Below are 25,536 nucleotides of genomic sequence, written 5' to 3'. Positions count from 1 at the left end.
AACATGTGGTGGTGACTTTAAACATGTCTGCCTGTCTGTGTCCAGTGCTCGTTCCACACTGGCGTAGCCGGCAGGATGCTCCGCCTGGTTCAAGGCGGGGAAATGCACAAGAGACAGCACAATATTATCTAATACCATACCATTTTCTATGCCCGCTTAATCCTGAGAAGGGGCTTTAACCTATCCCAACAAGCAAAGGTTTCAAGGCAGAAACTGTATCCCTAGACAGAGTGCTAGCCCATTGCAGGGGAACACACTCCTTTACATGTACTGTACATACCACACACTTACTACACCCAATTTAGCAACACCAATCTACCTAACCGGCGTATCTTTGGACTGTGGGAGGAGGCTGTAGGACCCGGAGGAATCCCACACATATACAAATGCCAAAAGGGGAGCATAAGGGGCATGAACCACTGTTTTCCATACTGTGACTCAGCAGTTATGTTATGTATTGTCTTTAATATGTTATGATTCAACTGAGCTTCACTATACTCGGAGCCCAGGCTTATCCAAAAACTAGGCAGCATGGCTCCAAATATGGCTTTTTAAGAAAAATCAGTCTGGCCTCAAATTTAAGAAACAGACTTATTGGCCTGTACAGGTGGAAAAGGACCAGACCTAAGAACAAATGTAGTGTATATCAAAAGAAAAGATGAGTGGAAACCAAATAAACCCTTGGTCCCAAATAACAAAAACAATGTGCCTATTTATTTTAAAGATTTCATTAACAATATTCATAAACTAGAACTAAAGGCAAAAAATTGAGTCAAAAAGGGATATGCCTAAAAAGGCAAACTTAAGCAGATGACGGCAAATCCAAAATCCAGAAAACTAAATCATTTAAACAGGTCCAAAATTCACCACCAGAAAATAATAAAGACAATAGCACTTACACAATCAACAATCAAATAAGAACCCGAAGAAATGGAAATACAAGACACAGAGTCCAGTCACTAATGCTTATGTAAAGCTGGAGGCGTTCCCACAACTGGGACCTTAGGAGGGCCCGCCCCCTATGGACCACATGTAGATACATAGAAGAAATAACTAATAAATACATAATTAATATACAACAAAGTAGTACAAATTGAAAAATACAATTCATTTGCAAAGAGTACAAAGACATGTTTAACAACATGATACATCAAAAAAGAAAGTAAAAATTTCAAGGAAAAGAAATTTGAGCAAGGGATAAAACCTGGCTACACTTTAATCTAATATTTATCTATCTTATATACTGTAGCATCTTTCACAATGATCTATCTTAGATAATGCCTTTCAGAATTTTACACTGTGCTAAGTTTAACAGTTTTGATTTACTGTATGTTGTAAGAGGTGACCGGGCAGGAAGACAGCTCGCATAAGCCAAGAAAGGTTGGGGTACCACCCTGGTAAACCCATTTAATTATAAACTTAAAAGACAACCAACAATAGCTCTAACAAAAATAGATTTGTTCAGCAGCAATGTGGTTAGCAGTAAGAGCTCCTCTGCATAGTCGGCATATGATGCCAGCTTCTCGGGAATGGCCCAGCTTTATATGCTGGAGACCAGAAGGGATGGAGTTTTTCTCGGTTGGGGGTCAGGGTCAGTTGTCCTTCTTGGGCACTTTGTCCCAGGGTGGTATTGCTTACCTCATTAGAGCCAGGAAGGTGGTCCCCAGATGTGTGTGCATGATAAGCTCTTTGGTGTTTACCAACTAAGGCATTCAGTATTACATGTCAGGCTAAGATTTCAGGTTCATTTTCAAGATTAAATTTATTGTTGTATACATAATACAAAAAACTGTTACTCACATTGCTCCTACAGACAGTATAGAGTAGTTAAACGTACATATGGTTTATGAGGGAAAAAAATGTAAAATTCTCTTACATTTACAATTTCATAATGCTTTTTGTCATAATGTACTTGATATTTTCATTCATTATTACATAAAAAACTGTAAACATCATTTAATACATTAACTTTGTCTGATCAGCTAAAAGCTAAGCTGTACCAGTATTTGACTGATACTTTTTAAAAGTTACAAAAATGTTCTCTTCAACTACATGACTAGTTTCACGTCAATATAGTAGTTTATTTCAAGACCTCTTGTGGGAAGTACTTCGCTCTTACTTTCACAGATGTCATGAACGACATCATTTACTATTAAGTGAAAAAAGTCCTGTTTAACCACTATTATGAGTGCTTTTGTATTATTTTGAACATACAGGAGTTCCGCATGTCACCTTCTTTGTTCAGAACTAAGATGTGTCCTTTAGTCTCTCCATGTATACATGGTTGTTTTTCCTTTAACAATGTATCCATCACAATATCATTTGTTTGTAGCATTATAATCAAAATACTCTACTGCAGTCCACTGCTATATTATAAAGCTTCAGCATAGCATTCCTTGATTCATATTTTACTGTTGTTAAAGTATATGTAACTTTTTAATTGCTTCTGTGCAATGAGTGTAACATAACAATACTGTGTCATCATAAATTGCTAAATGTATTCTGTGTAATTAGTAACTAATGGTTTAATTTGTCATGAGCCTTTGTAAAATTATTAAATGGTTAAATGGTCGCTGAATGTTTAACACAGGAATATTTTTTAGATGTTTGCTAAATTGCACCATAGAGGCTCATTGATTGCTCAAAAAAAAAAAACAAATCGGGATTATTACATTATACCTGTTGTTATATTGTGCATGGTAATAAAACATCACTGACAATAGGTCACTGAAAATATGTTTTTTTTTTCCATTGCAGAGATTTTAGATTTGGAGACCAATGACAATGTGCGGCGATCTCTTGATTCCTTCCAGATGCCCAAAGTGGAATATCAGGATTTTGTGGTATCCGATTACCGTAAGCATTTCCATTGATTAAATTCTTACCTAAATCTTTAATAGTCTACAAATTTTGAAATGAATACATGCTTGAATTTTTGTAGAAAATTAACTCACTTCAGGTGTTTTTGGACAGCTTCCTTTTATTTTTGGCATGAAAATAATCCTTCTTTTTGCATTTGCCTTTTCCTGCAAGATTTACAGCTGTTCTTTCATTTATTTTAAATACTGTAAGATGAGACACAACAACGTCAAAGAGTTGGGGCACCACCCTGGTTGCTAATAGATATGGAAAGTTCAGCTGCAGTCTCTACCCGTTTTTTGTTTTTTACATTTTATCGTGGTTTGTAAAACACCACACAGCAGACAAATGAGCTTCTCTTCTTTTGGTGAGTTCTGAAGCTCCTGTGTTCCATATTTCTTGCTGCTGCATTGTATTTCCGGATGAACATTCACTGATTGTCAGCTCTCATGCACACAAAACCTGCCCCTACAATTAAAGACAAAATGTAAACAGCTTTGATATTATCAACAACAACAATAACAACAACATTTATTTATATAGCATATTTTCATACAAATGATGTGGCTCAAATTCAAGTTGTTGACTAGTTGGACTGAGATTATGTAAATGAAGGCTGCAACTGAAAATTGCTTGGAAAAGTTGCATATTATGATGTGACCTTTCACTTCGTGTTCTCTCTTTCTCACCCTCACTTTGGTATCCTTCCTTCCTTTCCTTTTCTTTCCTTTAGTTAATTTAGTACTCCTCTGAAGATGAATCCTGACTTGAAACTATCATTGCCATTGATACACTGTCTGTATGTTACTTTTGGAATTTTTAAGGATCCTTTTGCTGTTAGGTGATGATGAACTTCAAAGTTTAAAGCCATCAGGTTTCTTCAGTCACTTTCTGGTGTCACTGTACCTCTGAGTTTTAATTTCCTTTTAAATGGTCAACTGCATGTAACTGCTTCTATGACAGATGATCCAACTTGCTTTAAATATGGAAATACTCCAGTACACCCTTTTTCTTAGTATATGCTGACTTGTAAAATGTCCTACAAGACTCCCACATCTCTCCCATTGATCAATACCCTCTGATCCAACTTTAAGTGGACAGCAATATATTACCAACCCCTAGCGTCAGTTCACTCAAGATAGATACGAGACCAGTTACTGGGAATCTGAAATCTACCCTGTGTAAAAGAGGAAACTGACAAAGATAAAGAGTTGGGGCACCACCTTGGTGACCCCTTATAACTGAAGGTTTTGAAAAAACATAAATCATGCAATAATTGAGGGACATCTACTTAGATGTGAGTTCAGCCTGTTCCCAGGTTATATGGTCGATGGAGAGGCTGCCAATCTCCCATTTTGCAAAGGGAGGAGATGGGAAGGGATTATTAGAACATAGTGCCATCCTCTAGTTTGGCAGGTAATTACCATCACCAAAGCCATTAAGCTGTCTCCCTTGCACATGAAACCCGTTGTAGGCACAAGGAATAAAAAATATTTTAAATCAATGAAATAAGGTTGAATGGAAAAATAATGTCAAAGTAGCCAGGAAGACATAAACCATATATTTTAATTTTACGTCTAGCATAACAAGTCACAGCTGACATTAAGATTATCTATATAATGTTCATGTACATGTCTTCTGTAATTACACAACAAAAAAACATATTTTATGCATCATTCTAAATTTTGGAAGGTCACTCAGTAAATTGCTCTTGTCAGTATGAATAGATTACAATAATTAAGAAGGTGTTCAGGCCAGATTAGGTGCTGTCATGGAATTTTGATTGTTTATTAGTATTTATGTACTGACAGGTAAACACCTTAGAAAAATACTGGTAATATATTATTTTACACCATTTAATTTGTGTTTAATTACCAAGTAATTATTCTGTAATCATCTATGTAATTACTTAGCAATTATTCATAGTTATGTAGCATTTATTGTCTAAATGGATTTCTTGGTATACAGTACCCTAAAAAAATATTTATCCTTCATCTTTGTATTTAACAGTCTTGCATCTTAATATTTTGATACATTAGATTAGGGGTTTTTTGGTACAGTTAGTCTGAGAGCCCCACCTAAAGCAAAAAAATAAAAAAATACAGAACAATACTCATGTCATCCCCCTGCCATCCAAGTCTGACCACCTCTGACAGCTATAATCATTATCTGGTAAGCATCTATTAACCTCGCATGCCTTGATGGAGCATTATGTGTTCATTCCTATTTGTGAGATCGCTCTAGCTGTGTCAGATTTTTTGAATGGTGATGGACTGTAATTATAGAGGTTTTCCTGTAGATTTTTGATGGGCTTATAAACAGATAAACATTTCCTTCCTTCTAAGCCGCTGTAATGTTGCACACACAGTGTGTTTCAGATCATTGTCCAACTAAAATATATATTTTTCCCCAGTTTTGCTGTTCTTGCAGGGTGTCAAAGATTTTTCCAGAATTTTCTGCCAGTTACTGTTGATGAAAAGCATGCCTGTAATATGATTTTACTATACTACTGTTTAAAGTGAGGATGAGGGGATCTGGCTAAATCAAAGTATTCAATTCACCCCATAAATAATTTTTAGCATAGTCTCATCAGACTATAAGAGTCACTGCAACATATTTGTAGTATACAAATAGGTGACATTTTCCAAACATTTTTCAGCAGTGGTATGGGCTTATGCAAACAAGAGCTTCTTCTTTATTATTCACCTATGCTGACTGTTTCTGTGGAATGCCTTGGAGATTGTTGATCCATGCATATTATTTCTAATTGAAGCTGCTCAATACCTCATTCGGAGTCACAATTAGCTTTGCAGTTGTTTCCTGAAAGGCAATGTCATATTACACAACTTTTTCAGAGATTCCCAGTTGTAGACCTCATTTTCATAATCCTAGCAAGTCGTGGCCCGCCGTGTACTGCGTCATACCCATCTACTTAATCCAACCAGTCTATGACTCACCCCAACAAAAATTAAATAGGCTTGATTCTGTTTTGAGCTGTAGGGACAGGTTCCGTGGTCATAAAAACTGTTGTGTTACAACCAGGGATTTTTCTTGACCTGTATTTATGTTCTGTGTTATGGTTGTCTTTGTTAATTTTTAATTATTATTTTTCATGTTTTTATGTTATTTTTGTGAGTTTTATACTATTTGTTATTTATATACTTTCCCTTTGGTTATTCTGCTGTTCCCTATGCTGTACAGGTGATGCCTCAGGAGGTGGGGCCACCCTGACATCACTGCTGCAGGGTTCTCCTTCTGGCTTTAGAAGCGAGATTCAGCAGTAGTGTATTGAGCTGAGTTGACATCAGAATGGCCCTGCCATTTTGGGTATCACACACAGAACATACAGTACGCATATTTAAAATGACAGTATACAATTACAGAATAAGAAAAAAATAAATAAAATAAAGACACAAAAAATAATATAACAAAAACCAAAAAGTGCTCAACTGGATGAACAATGTGTATAATGCAGCTAAAAGGAATAAGGAAGTCACACACAAAAGAGACCCTTGTCTGTCTTGTGCTTTATGTACCATAATAGAATGGAAAAAAGAAAAAAAAGCAGTGATTGACGCTAAACTCACCATAGCTTTAAACTCATCATGAAATCAGCTCCATCATGCAGCATGTTATTGCTATCAGAAAAGGGGGTGAACTCACAAAACGTTGGAAAGTCGTCACACACTCATGTAATTTGACAGTGATTTTTAGTCATGTAAATTGATATGCTCAGGTCATCAAGTTTGACATCCCCTCCAACTAGATAGCGTGTAATGTGACATTGATTGAAAGGTTGATTTGTACTTCTTTGTTGAGTCTGTGCCATAGTCTGCATTACTTATGGTGTATACATGGCATTGTGTAACACATACCTCATCAAAAATGTGTCTATGCATTGTGCCTGCACAAACTATGCAGACCCCTGCAACTCTGATTAGCCAGTTTGGTAACTTTGTATTCACTGAAATGCGTTTCTGTTTGTCTTCCAGTTTGAGAGTTGGCAAATATATGAAAAAGTGGAAAAAATGTGAGGGACAAATTTGTTTTCCTACTGAAGAAAATGAGTGGACCCTGGAGGGCAAAAACTTGTCAGTGTTTTAATGGATTATTCATTTTTCTTGTGTACTACAAAGCACCACTAGCTAACATTCAGTGCAGCATGACACAGAAGTATGAACTGCTTTCAGTGAAACAGCCTACATGCATAGCTACAGAATAGAGTCAGTGTGGAAGTATAAATCAGCCTTAAGACGTGTCCTTCTTACTGTACTTAACTACTAAGTTTATGGAGATGATCAGACTTCAGCAGTATATTAATAGTTATACATTTTCCATACTTTTGTACAACAAACTACACTGAGCAACCTTTGATTTGCATGCAGTGTAGTATAGTGGTTAAGGCTTTGGACTTGAAGTTGTGAATTCTGCTGACACTGTGTGACCATCAATTTACTTCACCTGTGTGTGCTCCAACAGAGATAAACAAAAGAAATGTAATCAGTTGTGTCTCAAATGTTGTCAGTCGCCTTAGATAAAGACATCAGCCAAAAAAGTAAATGGAACAGTGCTATTTTGTGTTTATTTTAAAGTTTTGAGACATTAGAGAAAGATCCTTACAGGTTAATTTGAAGCATGTGATACACTAATTTCATACTTATGAGGAAATTTTGATTGGCAGATATGAAGTGAATATATTCTAGTTTAATGGATTATTTCTAATTTTTAGTTTTTGTAAATTATTCCATAACACACTTCCTTTGATCTAAGGTCACACTGCAAAGAGGGTACTGCTGTCAATTCATGGATCCATAGTGCTGGGTTTAAATTCCATGCTGAGTCATTGTTTATGAGGGCCAATGTGTCTCCCTGTGTCTATGTGCTTTTTCATTTTCCTCTCACAAGTGAAAACATACAAGGGTTAAGTTAGCTGGCAATTTCAAATTGGCCCCTTTATGAGTGTGTGTAACTGGGGCATTTTGGTGAACTAGTTTTCTCTCGTGTGTCTAATGATTCTGGGATAGACTCTGGTCATGTGACCTTTTGATTTGATAGAATGTGCTGAAGATCACTGACAGAATAATTCTCATTGAATCTGTCTTGTATTTAAAATTTGCCACAATAACATTTGAAAAAGGTTTTTGTGGGTCGAACAATTTTTCAGTCACTGTAGACAGCTGGGTAGTCAAGTATGTAATAAAGATTACATGTACAAGCATTCCTCTGCCTTGACATCCCATGTTCACAGGGACATTGCTAATAATGTTTTTACTTTTTTTCATACTTTCTCTACAACTAAACCTTCCTGACCTGTGGGTAGAAGAGAGTGAGATGGTTCCTTGTTGTGACATACAGGTGACTAAGTGAGACTGACATCAGAAAACACACCCAGTATTAGGATTTCTTCTCTAGTACCCCTAAGATGACACAAAGTATGGTTAGATGGAAGTGCCACAAGGACACCCCCAGCTGGTAACAACAAAAAGGAACTTGGAAACCCAGTCACACCACTGTTGAATCTAACCCAGTTTAAAGATAATACTGAACTAATATGCATTGTGGGAAACTTGGTTTGATGTACAAAAAGGTGAAGGCAATGTGGCAAATAAGAAGAGATATGCCAAAGAAACAATGAGGATTGTGATAGGTGGCTCTGGAGAAATCAGTTTACACTATGAGATTGCTTATGGCTACTGCAGGTGGTGCAAGTTTCTATAGCAGAGAAAGAAATTAAACCAATGATGGTGGAGAAAGTAATTGGGACAATGATATGTGAGTGTGCATTAATTTTAACAACAACAACAATATTTATTTGTATAGCACATTTTCATACAAATGATGTAGCTCAAAGTGCTTTACAGGATGAAGAAAGAGAAAAAAAAAACAAAATAAAAAATAAAGTTAGGCAATAGTAATTAAAATAAAATAAAAGTAAGGTCCGATGGCCAGGAAGGACAGAAAAAAAAAAACTCCAAACGGCTGGAGAAAAAACAAAATCTGCAGGGGTTCCAATGCCATTCTACCTAACATTAATGACCTCAATCAGTCCTCATGGTTTTCAGGATTCTCATGGAAGAACTTGATGATGATGGTCATGTGGACCTCTGGCCTTCAATCCATCAATGTAGGGACTGCACACTGCTGTGATCGGGTGGTGGTGGTGCAGATCACCACCACAGAAAAATGGAAAAAGAACAGCAGAGAAAGTAGGTGTTAGTATGGATGAATGATAATGATAATTAAATGTATATACAGAATATCAGGATTAAACTAAAATGAAGCTATGAGAAAGCCATGTTAACAATAATTATTGGTAAATAACCAGATGATATAATGTCTCCAACCTTCTATGACCATGAATTGGATTAAGCAATAAAGTATCTATCTACAGTATCTATCTAAGCAGGTTTGAGTATTTAATCATCTGTCTGTGACCGTACATCTTGGCAGATATAATAAAGTAAAAGACGTGTTAAAGGTAGATTGTTTCTATTTGAACATGGGGTGCTGCAGAGGGAGACAGCTGTGCAGGGTGGTGACCTCAATAAATTGGTGAAAGCTCGAGCTGAGAGAATTTGTGCTTTAATGTCAGAAAGGTTGTGAGGATTCTGGAGTTTTAAGATGCAGTGGAAATTATTGTGCAACACTTTACCTGAGAAGAAATGTAAAAATCAGGTGACATTTAAATTAGATGGTTTTAGGATCAAGACAGACTACTTTTAAATGACAAGCATTTTATAACAAAATGCAGAGATATTTGCTATTTCAGTATCATATTTTGACCAGATAAATTGAAAGCTTCTTATTAAAAGAATGAGAGACTGAGAAGTGTTAGAAAGCATATAGAGAGACCGAAAATTTAGAAGCTGAATCAGGAGGCTGTGCAAAATAAATTTATGTGGACATTGACAGCTTCAGCAAGTGAAGCTTTTAGAGACAACAATGTGAATACAAAATAGAAAAATGTCTGTTTGAAATTTTTAATCAGATAAAAGGTGCCACTAAGGTACAAGTGGGTTCTGGAATTCAGATGTCTGAAAAACAATTAAGGAGAAGAAACTTTCCTTTAAGGGACAGAAGAGTTAGTTTAGTGCTAAAGAAAGAAAGTATCATAAGGGCAAGAGATTTCAGATGACTCCTGAATAAAGTAAAGAAAGAAGAATATATTCACTATATTAGAGCAAGATGTTATCAGTGTGAATTGCTTAAAAATTCCAAGTGGAACATTGAATTTGATTGTAACAGCCTTAAGAACACTTGGGTGAAGTACAAGGAGAAGTTACTGATTAAAGAGAACAAATTAGACAGTGGTGTTAATGAGAACAGGTAGGGAATTAAGGACCATTGAGAAATGAGGCAGCTAAAGTGTTGAACGAGATAGAGAGAGGTGAGGCAGCAGGACCAACTGAGAGATATTGACACAGAACAATTATATGTACACTTTCAAGCGTGACTTTAACACTGTAGATCAACATCATGAAAATTCTATGTAATTTTACTAATAATAAAATAAAAAGTATGTTAGTAGAGAAAATACCAGAAGATTCACCATGATGCATAATCATTCCAGTATTCCAAGAAACAGTAAGTCATAGATAGATAGATAGATAGATAGATAGATAGATAGATAGATAGATAGATAGATAGATAGATAGATAGATAGATAGATAGATAGATAGATAGATAGATAGATAGATAGATAGATAGGAAGTGCTTTACTGATTTCAGCAGAGATTTATGATGTACTATCTGTCAATAAAAACATTGTACAAAACATTATTTTTATAGTAACAATGTTCTATAGATATAACACATCTATCTCTAATTTTGCAAACCCCCTTTTTTATATATTTGTGTGAAAATATTGGGAAATCTGAACATGTCTCTGACCCTAAATGTGTATTATGTGTTATCTATCACCTTTTTTGTTACCTGGAAAATAGAATTATTGTCATTACTAAAATAAAAATTTTGCTTTTGAACAACAGATTCAGTCAGGCCACTTGAGCTTGACAACTCCTTTTGAGTGGCACAAGTCCCCTCAGAATTAAGGAGATCAAATAATATGTCTATCATCTGCCCTGTGCAGTCATTTTGACAAGAAATCAATGTACTGTAGACAGCGCTATTATATGAGACTTCATATAATCTGGTAACACTAAAAAAGATTTGTAGAGTAGACAAAAAGAACACTGTCATCAAACCATAGAACAAAGTAGGATGACTAAATGTAAAAAATAATGATGTTTAACGTATCATTCCAAGAAGGAAAGGTCATATTGCCAGTGGGCTTCATTAAATAGTGTTCTTGTGTACTAGTATGTGAATTTCCCCTTGGGATTAATAAAGTATCTATCTATCTATCTATCTATCTATCTATCTATCTATCTATCTATCTATCTATCTATCTATCTATCTATCTATCTATCTATCTATCTATCTATCGCCTCTTTGTTTATTTTTAGAGAAAAATATTTCCTTTTATATTCAGCTCACTGCACACCTGTCACTTATATTTTTAACAGGATATCATCAAACTGTGCATAGTTCACCATAAATTACTTGGTCACCCATTTACAGTATGTGTTTTAGTCAAAAAGGTAATAAGTAATGAATATTTTATTATTATATATGACAATGTGGGAATTAATGAGTCATCCGCCCATTCCTATTTAAACCTACTTAATTGAATAACAGGGTCTTATGTGGCCAAAGCCTATCATTAAAGCCATCAAAAGAAAAACATTAAACGTCCCTGGACATTGTGCCAGCCCACAACAAGGTACTGTACACTTATTCATAAAAGGCTACCAGTCAGCATAAACTGCATTGTCTTTGAGCTGTGAGAGGAAAACAGTGGTGTTAAGAGAAAATACATGCAGATGAAAGAAGAGTCATGGAGTCTCCTGAAACTTTGAAGCAGTAGCAGTTTCCATTGTACCACTCTATGGTCGAGGTAATGCGATATTGTTACTACGAATAACGTTCATACAAAAATATTTAGGTGTGCGTTTAAGGTTGCTGCTTCACTTTGCATCTATGAGATAACTAACAACAGCCACCATTTTCCTTATGTTTGCTGATTGTCCCCTGAATTGTTATGCCCTTACCCTGACAAGTATTCTCAGTAGTGCACATGTACTTAAATAGAGGTTTCCTAAATCTGTTAAGAATGCAGCACTATTTTGTTTTATAATTTCTTGCAATCAGACTCCAGAAAAAGTAACGGCTCAGAAAATGGATGACTCTCTTTAATGTTGTGAAGTTTAAAAAAAAATAAATGATAGCATTTTCAACATTTCATCTTAAATTAGGCTTCTTAGTTACATACTTGTCTTAAGGAGACTCTCACAAACAGCAGCCTCAAACCATGCTAGCGACACACGGTTCTGCCATCACATCCCAAGTTCATCAGTAGGCATGTCTGTCACAGAATTGTCACCAGCAAGCCAATCAGTCTTACAATGTGACAAATGAAGAACCAGTTCTTGTTATTCAATTTCACAATCAAATTTTTCACATTGGTCTGCTTTCCTGATTCATCTTTTCCCCTCTCTTTTTTTCAAAACCTGAAAGAATGAAATTCCTCTAAATTCATGCCGACAGCGTTTATGATTTCCACCTGAATATACTGTGCTATACAGACCCAACTAAACAATTAAGTATCAACTATTAGAGGTTTCCTTCAAAAAGTGATTAAAACTGATGAGTATCAAGGCTTGATGACCAATGAACTTTCACGCGTTCGTTGTATTACTTAAAGCCTAGATGGTGAGACTGGCCATGAGCCTAATCGCCGAACTGGTCAGCATACACTTTATAACCCTAGCATTTTTTGAATTGCATATTTAATATATGTATATTGTACCTTATTTTATTATGTTATTATATCTTAGTATTAACATGAATTTTTACTTTTTTAAACTGTATTCTGTAAAATGGAATTACCATCAATCAGTTAACCTAGTTACTATATTATATTGTTACTAGAGAAAGAGCCTGTTTCGACAACGTAAGATGAAATGGGCATGAGTGGAATAGTAATAAGTATAAGCACCACAAACCTGATACAGGTGTATTGAATGAATGCGTAATTAAGCCTTGAGCTGTAGTCGAAATCGCCTTTCAGGCCTCTAGAGCTTTAATCGAAGTCGCCTTTCTCTCTGAATTTTTGCGGCCTTAAATCCGCCGCCTGCCGCGATGTTGGGGTTGGATGTCGGTCGAAGTCGCCTTTCTCATTGAATTTTCACGGCCGTAAATCTGCCGCCTGCCGCGATGTCGGTCTCGTAAGGTTTTTCAGGCAGCTGCGCAGAAGGCGACTGCGCATTCGGCTTCGGACGGACGTGAGTGAGTGAGTAAGTAAGTGAGTGAGTAGGCTGGCGAATTATATATAAGATATTTACAGTATACTGTATATGTTTTCACATTTTGAAAATAAAACATACTCAGTTCTAAAACACTAAGTCAAATTTATCTAATATCTGTAGTAAACTGCTTGTTTTTATTTATTGAAAATTATGGGTGGCAGGGGGCATTTACAGCTTCACCAAGGGCAGCAAAAATGCTAACACCAGCGCTGGTGCTAACATAAGTTTTTCCACACAATATTGATTTTGTTTCCCATGACCACTTGCGAGTTTCCAAACACACTGCATGTCCAGGAAAAGAAAAGCTAATAAGAAAGAAGACACTTTCAAGAGAGACATGAGAAAGAATATGAAATTGGGATGAGCTAAGAGCTACCGTAATTGTGTCTTGTTTATAAAGAAATTTATGCAAGTTGTTTGTTGTTGGATTCCACCCCATGTCAGGTATAGAAATAGCTATTTTCGGCCCTAGATAACATCCCACTTGACACCTCTGTTTTAAACTATGTAAATTTGTGGGGTTTTACTTTTTTTTTTTTTAGGTATGACAAAATAAAAATGTAACATTACTGCCGGAGCTATCTTATTGATTTTCTTCTGGTTTCTCTGACATTCATTTTCTATGAGCAGTTGAACATCATCTACTGTATACATAGGCAATTTCGAAGAAACAGCTTACAGATGTAATGCAGTGATGATATTGATTTTTTGTACACTCTCTCGTATTACAAACACATCCCGTCTGAACTCTAGAGACTCTCTTAGAGGTGCTGGGCAGAATAGGAGATGAACAGCTCAGGGGCACTTGGCTAACACTTTGGTGTTAACACATTTTTATTTGAGATAAAGAGCAGGACATTCTAATTTTATGTAACCCTTTAACAACAAATATCAAAAATGTGCAAAAAAGTATTTACATATAAAGTGCCAGAAGATCATTGAAGAATAATTATGACTGAATATATAAATATATTGGAGATATTTTATACCAGGGACTTTTTGCTGAGTTTGCAACTATGATGGAATATTGCAAAGTAATAGTATTTAATACTTGTATTTGATATTTGTAAAACTGCTTAAAACAGAAAATATATTCCGAGTGAAGACCCACTGATATTAGGCCGCCAATAATTTAGAAAATTGTAGAATTGTGCTTGTATCTGCACTGATGTTTTCTCATTTCTCCAGTTTTCTCCACACATCCCCATAGTTTGTTTATGTGTGGGTAACTGGTTATTCTAAACTGGTTCTGTGTGTATTTGTGTACGTCAGTGGGTCTTGCAATGCGACTGTTTCTCAGCTTGCATTCAGTGCTTCCAGGATAAACTCCAGTTCTGCAACTCTTTGGCATGATATGGTGCGCATGACTCTGTAGATCCCTGAGAGAACTATACTAATTAAAAGTATTTCAAATTCAAAATCTGATACAACAAAATGTTCTTGGGGGCTGAATAATTTTTCAAGGTATTAAGTAAATGTGCAACCTGTACTCTACCAACTTCATCATAAAAAGCAAAGCAGCTCTTTATTTTGTAGTCTTTTTTTTACTTTCTGTACAATTAAATCTTTCTGACTTGAAGTGGGAGTGTGCTGATGGTTCATAATTGTGACATACATAAAAGCATCCAATTAAGGAAGATATGCTAATATTAGGTAACCAACTCATTTATTAAAAAAGAAAAATTATTGTGCTCCTTGTATCTGTGTGAGTTCTTTGCCTGACACGCCGGATCTCCTCCCATGTCCCCCAAAAAAAGTTATTTGACAGTATGAAACTGGGAGTTTGTGTTAGTGAATCTACAGTTGCCCAGGGTTAATTCCTGCCTTGTGTTTGATGCTTCTGGAACAGGAGCTCGGAAATGGATTTATCGGGTGTCAGAATGTTATTTTTCTGTCATTTTACTGTGCACGTACTTATTGTCTTGTGCTCCATGGTGTTTAACCTATTTTTTTCTCTCTCTCTAATGTATGATGTTAGCTTAATAATCAATGATTTTATGATTTGCTTTTACAGCTCTGACATTGCAGGTACTTAAACCAGCGGGTTTCGTGGACACCTCACACTACCCTCTCCTTCTCCTTGTGTAGGTATTTTTAGTAACTATTTTATTATCTATTCAGGTTTACTTTGTGTTATTATTAATGGATGTATTTCCAAAATAAATTCTACTGTGTATGGTCTTTTGACTATAAAAATCTAATGAGTTACTGCTATGAAGAAAATATATACAGACACTGACTGAGATAAAACTGATTTGTAGGTCATCAGATTAAATCAACGATTCTGCAGCGCCGGCAAACAAAAAGAGCAGGCTCACCTTTCTTTTTGATATACCCAATACAATAACAGAAAAATAATACACATTAGACTTGAAGAAGTCAGCAGTAGAATAATGACTTCAACTGCCTGCTGTGCAGTGTGTGATTGAAGATTTCTACTTGGAGTGATGTTTTACTCATCCATTATTTCCCTGCAGTGAAATGACCTTTATTGATGTACTTCTATAATTGCAGCCATGTATGATTCACTTTTTACTTAGTAGCAAAATTAATTCAAGGACTGTGTAATTACTGGTAATTCAACACACTCTGAGCACCTCATAATATGTTAACTCCAGGCCACTAGCTAGATGTCCTTTTTAATTAGTTTACTTTTTTGATATGTGTATTTTTTCTTCTATATATATTGTTCCAGCTATTAATATTTCATGAATGTATTAGTGAGGTTTAATAAATAAACTATTGCACAGCAATTTATTACTTGACCAAATGTAATGAAATTAAAAATATTTGGGAGAAGTGTTATACTCTCATTTACATGTGTAATCTTCTACTAGCTAATAAAAATAATCCATTTGCACATTTCCTTATAAAAAGTGTAAGTCAGATACTAAGCCTGGATGGGGTGTCAATTACAGGACATACTTATGCACACCGCAAACACACACACACATAACAGCAATGTAGAAACACCACTTCACATTGCAATATGACTTTAGATCAACACAAATACATAACCAACATGCACATGTCCATCAGATGGATCTCCATCTGGCATGTACCCGTTGCATTAATGATGCTATATACCATATACCATTTCATACTGAATATGGCTAAATTACAACAACAAACAGCAGACAATGCAGTACTTTACCCAATGTGCCTCTCCAGATACCTTGACTCCAGCTGTCAAACTCAAATTCTGGGACTGCAATGACAGTAGATTTTCATTCTACCCGCTTCCTTAATTAGTAACCAATTACTGCTGCTAAAGGAACAGATGCCCTTTGCCTTACTTTTAATAGTATTGTTGTTTTTTTTTTAAGATTCAGAGTCCTTCATTGTGTTTTTTTCCCTTAACCAGTTAAGTCTGAGTTCTCAAACTCAGATCCTGGAGGTGACTTTTTTTATTCAAGTTTCAACAAAAGGCCGAAAAAACTTATTTAACTCTGATTTGTAAATGCCCTCATTCTGCCCACCAAACATTTCTAAAATTGTGAATTTTCTTTATTTTATGAGAGCACCATCAACATGTTTTGTTAATCAGAACAGATCATTTCAGATATTTTGTCGAGGGCGGCACGGTTGCGCAGTGGGTAGCGCTGCTGCCTTGCAGTTGGGTGATCTGGGGACCTGGGTTCGCTTCCCGGGTCCTCCCTGCGTGGAGTTTGCATGTTCTCCCTGCATCTGCGTGGGTTTCCTCCAGGCACTCCGGTTTCCTCCCACAGTCCAAAGACATGCAGGTTAGGTGGATTGGCAATTCTAAATTGGCCCTAGTGGGTGTGTTTGTGTGTGTCCTGCGGTGGGTTGGCACCCTGCCCAGGATTGGTTCGTGCCCTGTGTTGGGTGGGATTGGCTCCAGCAGACACCCATGACCCTGTGTTCGGATTCAGTGGGTTGGTAAATGGATGGATGGATATTTTGTCAAGAAACATATGATTGACCACTTTTAAAGAAAGACACTTTTCAAAAGGTTTGGTCAAGCAGATTGTAGTTTTTTTTTTTGCAGCTAGCCTTCTTTACAAAGTGACCCAGGAAAGTTCTGGTTTAACCATTTGATGAATTTATTGAGGTTCAGTTCATTTTAATTGTCAGGTTCAGTGTTTGTTTGTTATAACTTTATGTAATTTCAATCACAAAGATGCAATTCACTTTCCATAGATAGGGAAATATGAAAACATCACAGCAAAATACCTAGCAGCAGTGTGATGGTGCAGGTCCAGCTTCATGCTCCCTTGTCTCCCTTCAGGAGACTCTTGAACCCAACACCGTCAGTAATGTAACTGAATAAACTGGCAGATGGGGATAAATCAAACTGAGCCATGGGATGGTGCAAAAAGTGAACAAGTACTTTTATTAAAACAAAACAAACAAAACCAAAACAGTGTCCAAAGTGCAGTACATCAAAATGTTTCAACAAATAAATAATCCATAAAAACGACAAGTGGAAGTTAAAATGTCAATAAATAATTCCTTTAAAACAAAGTTAAAAACAACAAGCTGGAAATTGTCTTTTTTAAAAGCCTGGTGCCCTCTTCTTTCTTCTACCTGGTGGATCTTTTGCTTCTCCCATCGAGCTTTGCAAAAGGGGGGTCGCCCCACCTGCAGCTGCAGCTGACCTTATCCTACTGGTCCGGTAGCCTTCCACCCCCTGGTTCCGTACAGCTCACCTGCCAGACCAAGGCTCGGGTCCCCAGTGACCAGGGCGCTCACACTGGGGCTCTCCCTTCCAAGCCTCCTCTGACTCCCACTGCCTTCCACGGTGAGCCAACCACCTTCTAGGACACTCCAGCTCCTTGTGATTGCTCAGTTGGAGTGTCGGCCAAACTCTCTTTCAGGGCTCTCCTCTCGGCTGCCTGCATTCACCAGCGAGTCTGCTCTTCCTGATCACTCACACCCACACCGGCTCTTTTCTTCTCCTGCCTTCCTCTTTCTCTAACCTCCATTCTGTCTTGGATCTTTTTTTCTTCCTTCCACACTCACGCTCCTCTTTTTTATATTAGGGACGTGGCACAAGTGTGGTGATTAGCAGCTCCTGCCGTCAATTACGGACACGGGCGATCTCCCAGCTAGCACTTCAGTGCAGAAACGCTCATGACCATATCGCGCCAGGGAACTGCTCCGGCCACACTACCACGTCCCCTCCTTAAGCCGCAAGTGCGGCGATTATTTATTTAAAAAACTGGCCATTCACTTAGAGCCGCAGACCCTCTATATCATAAGCAGTGATCAGAACACTTACACTACTGCATTTTCATTTTTTTTTTAAATCGCACACACCTTTGTTTACACCAGGTATATGTAGCATTCATCACAGCCAACTATTGTCAGAATGTACAGAACTCTCTGAAGATAGAAAACAGCTTATGCGGCAAAAGGCATGTCTACATCTGGTGTTTACTGGCATCTTACTACTGGCTTCCCTTCCACAAAGTGAAAGGAGCACACATAAGGCTTCCTTGGTTGCTTTTTCAAATTTAGCACCAACAGATGGTCCACCTCAGTGGTGGGTAAAGATCAAAATCAGCTAAATGTCTTTAGCTCTGTGCATTCCTTATATTCAATTGCTTTCTTTATTTCTCAAATTATTGTAGCTACCTTTAAGGAAGCAAGTGGTGTTGAAGAGTTTCTATCACTTTTATGGCTTATGCCTTATAGCCTTGAATAGGAAAAACTTGGTTAAACACACAATTAAAAAAAAGAGAAAGAAAGAAAGAAAGAAAGAAAGAAAGAAAGAAAGAAAGAAAGAAAGAAAGAAAGAAAGAAAGAAAGTGGAGCCAATTTTAATGCTGAGAATAAGGAGCTCTAAGTAGACCTAGCACGCTGCAGGGCCAATTATTCCGACACCATAAGCCAAAAACAGGCCGTCTGCATCCAACACAAAAACAGTTTCACATACCAAAGAAAGCAACGTTTTTCTTGTTCAGAAATTACATTGTGCATATGATGAAAATTTGGTAATTGGAAAAGGGTAGTTATAATATTTTAATAATACGTTAAATTATTCAGGGAAGCTTATTACTTAATTTGCACAACAACTGGAGGGCTGTGCCCCTCAGACCCTTAATGCAGAAATGCCACCGGTTACGAAGTTGAAATATATCACTTCTAAAAGACTATACTTTTTTGCAGGGATGGCACCCCAGGTGAACAGACTGTGACTGAGAAGTTCCAGGTTGATTGGGTCACAGTTTTGGTGAGCAGCTTCAATACCATAGTGATCAAATGTGATGGCCGTGGAAGTGGATTCCAAGGAACAAATCTTTTACATGCAGTTCAGCGGAAATTAGGACATTTTCAAGAGCAAGATCAACTGGAAGCTCTAAAGTATGCATTATTCATGAAATTGTAACCTTATACATGAATGCTCACAAATTATTATTTTTTTTATTTTGTCACACAGATTTGCCAAATTGCGACATTCTAAATTATACCCTTAAGCCCTGATTAAAGTAACAAATGAATCGTGAAACACAGTGCAATTAAAGGTAATTTAATACTGTATGAAGGAACATCCTGGTCAAAGCTTCACAATGATTCTGCACAGAACAGTTTTCTTTACTCATGTCTATTTTATGTCAGTAACTGCAGCAGCCTTTTTAGATAACTTGCACATAAAGACAACACTGTAAATCTCACTAGGCTGTACAATAAACACACACAATTTAATTTGAACAGCCAGCGCGGTTGGCAGTTCAGTCCCAACTGCTGTGTGACCCCAAGAAAGTCATAGTCTGCCTGTATACCAAATGTAAAAGAATATATTTGGTATGCTGTAAAGCCATTCTACCTCTTCCTAACCCAGATACCTTAAGAAAGCCTCCCCTCCATTAGTCCTTCAGTGTCCAGAGGTTGAGGCATCCACTACAATGCAATAATAATAAAATTCTAGCGTAATCATAATAGCTGTTTAAGAGCAGAATCTCCATCTTCTCTGCCTTCATACATTCCCACTTTAGACCTTCAATTATAAATATGAAGGCAGGGGCTTTAAAGAATATTAGTATTGACATTCACTGATGTTTTTATTTAATTTTAGTCACCCTTTTTATTCTGTGCAATCACAAATTTACCAAGTTTTCTTTCCCTTGTTACTTTTTATACTAAGATAAAAAAGATTAAGTATAGAACATCTCCTCTGACTAATTCATGCCTATGAGACCCATAATTATTCTCAATGTTCTTTAATGTCCCTGTGTCTTTTGTCTTCCTCCCCCAGTTTGCCACCCACATAGCAGTCATCAGATGGTGCTTTTTATTATTAAGCTAATATGTGTATGTTAAGTGTTTAATACAGAAAATAATAACATTTGGAGGACACACGATTAAGATTCAAAACTTTATAAAATGCACTTGGGTTTTTGGATAAACTTTAATGTTCTCAAAATGAAAATTTAATGTCTAGGGACTGAGCTTTTAACAGATCTCTCTGTAGAACACGGAAGGCATGTATGGAAAGTCTATCTGGGTTGTGCTGCAGTATTTAGTGACTGAAACTTACAGCGTGTCCTAGATAACATCCATTGACTGAATTTGGAACTAATTAAAACTGGAAATGAATGATAGAGTTTTAACTGAAATAAAGGTATTCTGGACACTCTTAATAGATTAGTAATTATTTACAGCAAGATAATCTACATGAACAACCACACCTGTTAGAAAGTCCACAGAATAGTTTCAAGAATTACAGTGTTCCTGGATTAAAAGATGCAAGCTAAGTGGAAAGACTGACATATTTAAATATTTGAACAATTCAGGAAATTTCGAGAAGGGTGGCATGGTTATTAGTGCTGTTTTTCACAGATCCAAAGGGCCGGCCTGGCTCCATATCACAGTCTTACTGATTGTGTGGAGTTTTTATTTTCTCTCCAGGTTCATGGAGGCTATCCTTTGGGGACTTGATTTTTCTCCCACATTCCAAATATAAGCCTGATTGGCAACTCAGAGTTGGCTTAGTGTGTCTCTGTGCATAAATGTGCTCAAGGATGAACTGGCTCTCTGTCCGGAACTGGTCCCCTGCCTATTGCCCAGTGTTGCCAGTATAGAATTGTTAAAATGGCAAATCGCATACTGGAAGCACCAGGTGAATGGGAAGCTGATGAATTTTTTGAACTGAGTGCTTGTTCCTTATAAAAGTGTGCATTTCATTCACATATTCTCTGATACTACTTTGTCCAGTACAGGGTTCCATCATAATAGCAAATGATGGAAGGCTGAAACCAACAGAGGATGAGACTACAAGTCATTGCAATTCATTTATTTTTTTATGTATTTACTTTTGGTTCCGGGTAAAGATATTATTCACATTTTGGTATATATTTAATGTATTTATGTATTTATTTTATTTTTGCAGTTACATAGCAAAAGAGCCTTTCATTGACAGAACCAGAATGGGTGTTTTTGGTGAGGTAAGCTATTTAATATAATTTACTCATTTTTATTGAGCTACACATATAGAGAACTGAAATATCTCTCTTCTGTCATTTGTGTTAATGTTCTATTTAAACTTGATAATAAATGGCTTGGCAGACTTATTACTGGAAAGGTGCCGATCTTCACAGCAACAAGTCTCCTAATCAGGTTTAATTTGGACATGTAGATGTCATCTTGGATTAAATAAATATGCTCTTCATTGGTGCCGTTTTAGAGCACTCAGCAACAGGTGTTTCTTATCCATTTATTGTAACACAGATGACGCTGTAGGAGTATGTGTATTCTCTTTGGTTTAAGGATTATTAGAATTTTCTGTATACTATAGGAGAATTATTTATTAAAAAAGACAAATTTCTAAAACAAGTTTCTGACCACATAAAAGAAAAAGTTTCACACCTGTGACTCATTATCATCCTAAAATTTGTACAGTCATATCTAAAATTCTACAAAACAATGGAAATTTGAACCATTACTACCTATAAAATTAGAAATTCATTATATCGGTTGGGAAAAGAAGTAATACAAGCAAAGTTAAAGATCATTTACAGTCTGAAATTCCTATCTCTTTAGGTGATTAGCCTTTGTAAAAAATGATTACCAAATTTGCTTATCATTCAGTTCATGTCAGCTGCCCAACCTTTCCTGAACCTTGGTCTAATATAGGGTCACAGTGATTAAAGGAATACATCACCCAAAACTGATATATTTTTTATATGTTGCTCACCCCATGTGGCTTGTAGTGATAGCTGAGAAAAATGTTTAATCTGATGTCTCATTAAATGTTTCTCATTGGGAGTGGCCATTCAATGCAATGCAGTTTGACACAGATGGTGACTGAACCTGAGATTTGAAAAATGAAAACGCAAAGGCAGTGCAATAACTTTGCACCACACACAGTTCATTTCAGCTGAGTTCAAACTTTGCTGTCTAAAAATGAAAGTCTGTTTTGCCTTTAGGCTTAATAAGAACAAACTTGTATATTACTTTAAAATCGACAAAATGAGCTCTATAGTCAAACATTCTTGTATTCTTGTATACTACAAAGAACAAATCGTATTTGCAAAGTAATATATTCTCAAGTACAGTGTTATTTTTATTATGGTTACAGTACTCTGTTTGCATACTGTAAAGAACTGATTTTTTTGATGTTCATTATTATTGATAATATTATTAAGATCAGTATAACATTAGTGGTCTGGTGTTGCTCAGATAAACACCGACGAAGGGATGATGATTTTGTTTATTTTTTTCGTGGGGATTCCAGGAACAGCCTTGGCATGACCCACACTCAGTCACAAACCGAGACACGAAATCCAATAAATCCAATAAATGACTGCATAATATATTAAATGGAAAGTAAATTTTAACAACAAATAATCAGATAACCCTCCCCTTCCCCTACGACGATCACAAGTACAACACACAACAATAAACACCTAACAACAAACACCCACTACAATATCCATGAATCAATCCCATATAACAGATGCAAATGAAGCTGGGGGGGGGTGGGGTGGCAGATCCAGTGAACTGTAGAGGTGAATATAAAGTCTATTATACCATCTCTGAAGCGTTTTTGGATGAGATGTGTGGTACTGCTCCCTCCGACAAAGATGATGCAGAAGGACACAAGACAAAACTTGAATCCAATACAACAGTAATGCAGGACAACCACGTAATATCCACACAGGAAAATGTCAACAGCGCTGACAAACAAACAACGGTGCTTCCTTCTCTGTTTAGCTGGCTTCCTTTTAAAGTTCCCACTGAAACTTCTTGTTCCCAGCAGCCCCTGCACCCATTGCAGACATCCAATCAGGGCAATACCCACAGGGCAGTTGGGAAATGGAGTCCATTAAGTTGCAATACTGCTATACAATTTTCTTTCAAAAGTGCCCAATAGTGTTTGATAGCAGTCTTTTCAGTTTCCAGAATATACTCCTAGTCTAACAGTTTCAATTACATTAAAGTTTGACATGTAAACCCAATTTGAAATTGTAAACAGACTTTTCATTATGTAATGTGAGGATCATGGAGGTACCTTAAAAATTAAAAATGTATAAATTGATCTTATATTGTTATTCTTGAGAATTATATTCTGCTGTTTGTGAAATTCTTAATACTTATGCTCAACAGTGTGCACTCTGACATCCCTTCAAACAATGGTTTTCAAATATTTTGATTTCAGGACCCAGTTTTATCAGCTTTTGATCAATGATAACCCCAGGTAGTATCCTGTAATGTTTAAAAATTTAAAACACAGCGATGTGGTAGGGTGTCATAAACTTTAAAAACATAAAGAGGTTTCCCCTTGGAGTAATAAGTGCAATGCTAAATGGAATATAATAATGAAGAAAGGGCAGGAGTGATAACGGTGATTCCCCTTGGAGTAACATGTGCGATGATAAATGAATATAATATATAAGAGCAGGTGGGGGGTGAGCCAGTTGGTCCTCCTTGGTGTAGCATTTACAATGATAAAGCATTGGGGAATGCATGAGCTACTCAGTTGCTGAAACTGCCTTTTTGTTTTAACTTCAGCTGGAGACACATCATGAGCCACTCGTGACCCAGCAATTGTGACTTATGACCTATCCAGGGGTTGAGTAACACTGCCTTAAAATATCCCCACTTCTTTAAATAGACAAACTTCTTTCAGAATCCAAATTTAAATGGTTCTGTGAACTTTGTACTTCACGTAAGATTCCATTATATAGTTGAGTTAGAGAAAAATATAGAGACAGGGAAAAGCCATTCACATTTACCACTCCTTCCAGAAGTTCATTTGTTTATGTACTGAAGTAATCTGTCCTTTCATTGTCTAAACCAGTTTTTATTATTGCCATATTTGATTGGTTATATACAATTTTTATATTTGGAGCACAGCCAAATTAAGAGATTAACTACAGTGGATTCAGAAAGTTTTCAGATGCCTTTAATTTCTTCACCCTTGTAGATTTATCTTTAAATTAATACATTTGCCATTTTTTCCCACAAATTTATACTCAATAACCCATAATGGCAAGGAGAAAACATGATTTCAGAAAGGTTTGCAAATTTAGTCAAAATCACTTTGCTGTGGCATTCCAAATTTTGGTCAGGTTATATCCTGTTTGCTTTAATTGTTCTTGAGAAGTGTCTAGAACTTGATTGGAGTCTACCTGTGTCAAAATGAATTGACTGGACATTGTTTAGAAAGGCATGTGTGTGCCTGTGTATATAAAGTCTGACAATTTACACAGCATGTCAGGACAAAAATCAAAATATGATGTCCAATGAACTCTCAGTATACATGCGCAATAAAGCTGTGGTGAGGCATAGATCAGGGCAGAACACCATTTCTAAAATTTTGAATGTTCTTGTAGCCTCAATAATTCTGTAATGGAAGAAATCTGAAAACATAGAACTCTTCCTAGAGTTGACTGGGTTAAAAGAAGTGACCAAGACCCCAGTCATCACCCTAACAGAGCTTTAGAAGTCCTTTGCTGAGATGGTAGAACCTGTTGGAAGGATGACCACCTCAGCAGCACCCTGTCAATCATGTGTTTATAGTAGAGTGGCTAGATGGAAGCCACTATTGTAAAATTCATATGACAGTTTTTAGGATTCTGAGAGCATTAGGAAAAAAGATTATCTGGTCTGATAAAACAAAAATTGAACTCTTTGGGCAGAACTCAAAGCACTATATCTGGCAAAGTCCAGGCACTGTTCATCACCTGCCTAACACCATTTCTACAGTGAAGCAACATGGTGGCTACATCATGTTTTGGGGGTGCCTCTCAGGGGCAGGAGTAAAGAGAGACTGGTCAGAATGGAGAGAAAGATGAATGCAGCCAAATACAGAGAGGTCCTTGAAGAAAACCTGCTCTAGAGTGCA

The 25,536-nt window shown here is 36.6% G+C and overlaps 1 protein-coding gene across 1 annotated transcript in view; it reads left to right on the top strand.

Moving 5' to 3' along the window:
- dpp6a (dipeptidyl-peptidase 6a) overlaps positions 1-25,536 on the top strand; it is a 935,015-nt gene that overhangs the window by 884,940 nt on the left and 24,539 nt on the right. Inside the window, exons 18-21 of the mRNA XM_028804164.2 lie at positions 2,758-2,856; positions 15,241-15,310; positions 19,359-19,553; positions 21,580-21,634. Of these exons, the coding sequence (XP_028659997.2) occupies positions 2,758-2,856; positions 15,241-15,310; positions 19,359-19,553; positions 21,580-21,634 (419 nt within the window). The remainder of the gene's footprint in view (positions 1-2,757; positions 2,857-15,240; positions 15,311-19,358; positions 19,554-21,579; positions 21,635-25,536) is intronic.

Source organism: Erpetoichthys calabaricus, chromosome 6 (genome assembly GCF_900747795.2).
Source record: "Erpetoichthys calabaricus chromosome 6, fErpCal1.3, whole genome shotgun sequence".
Classification (NCBI taxonomy): Eukaryota; Metazoa; Chordata; class Cladistia; order Polypteriformes; family Polypteridae; genus Erpetoichthys; species Erpetoichthys calabaricus.
This window is presented reverse-complemented; position numbering and strand designations above follow the sequence as displayed.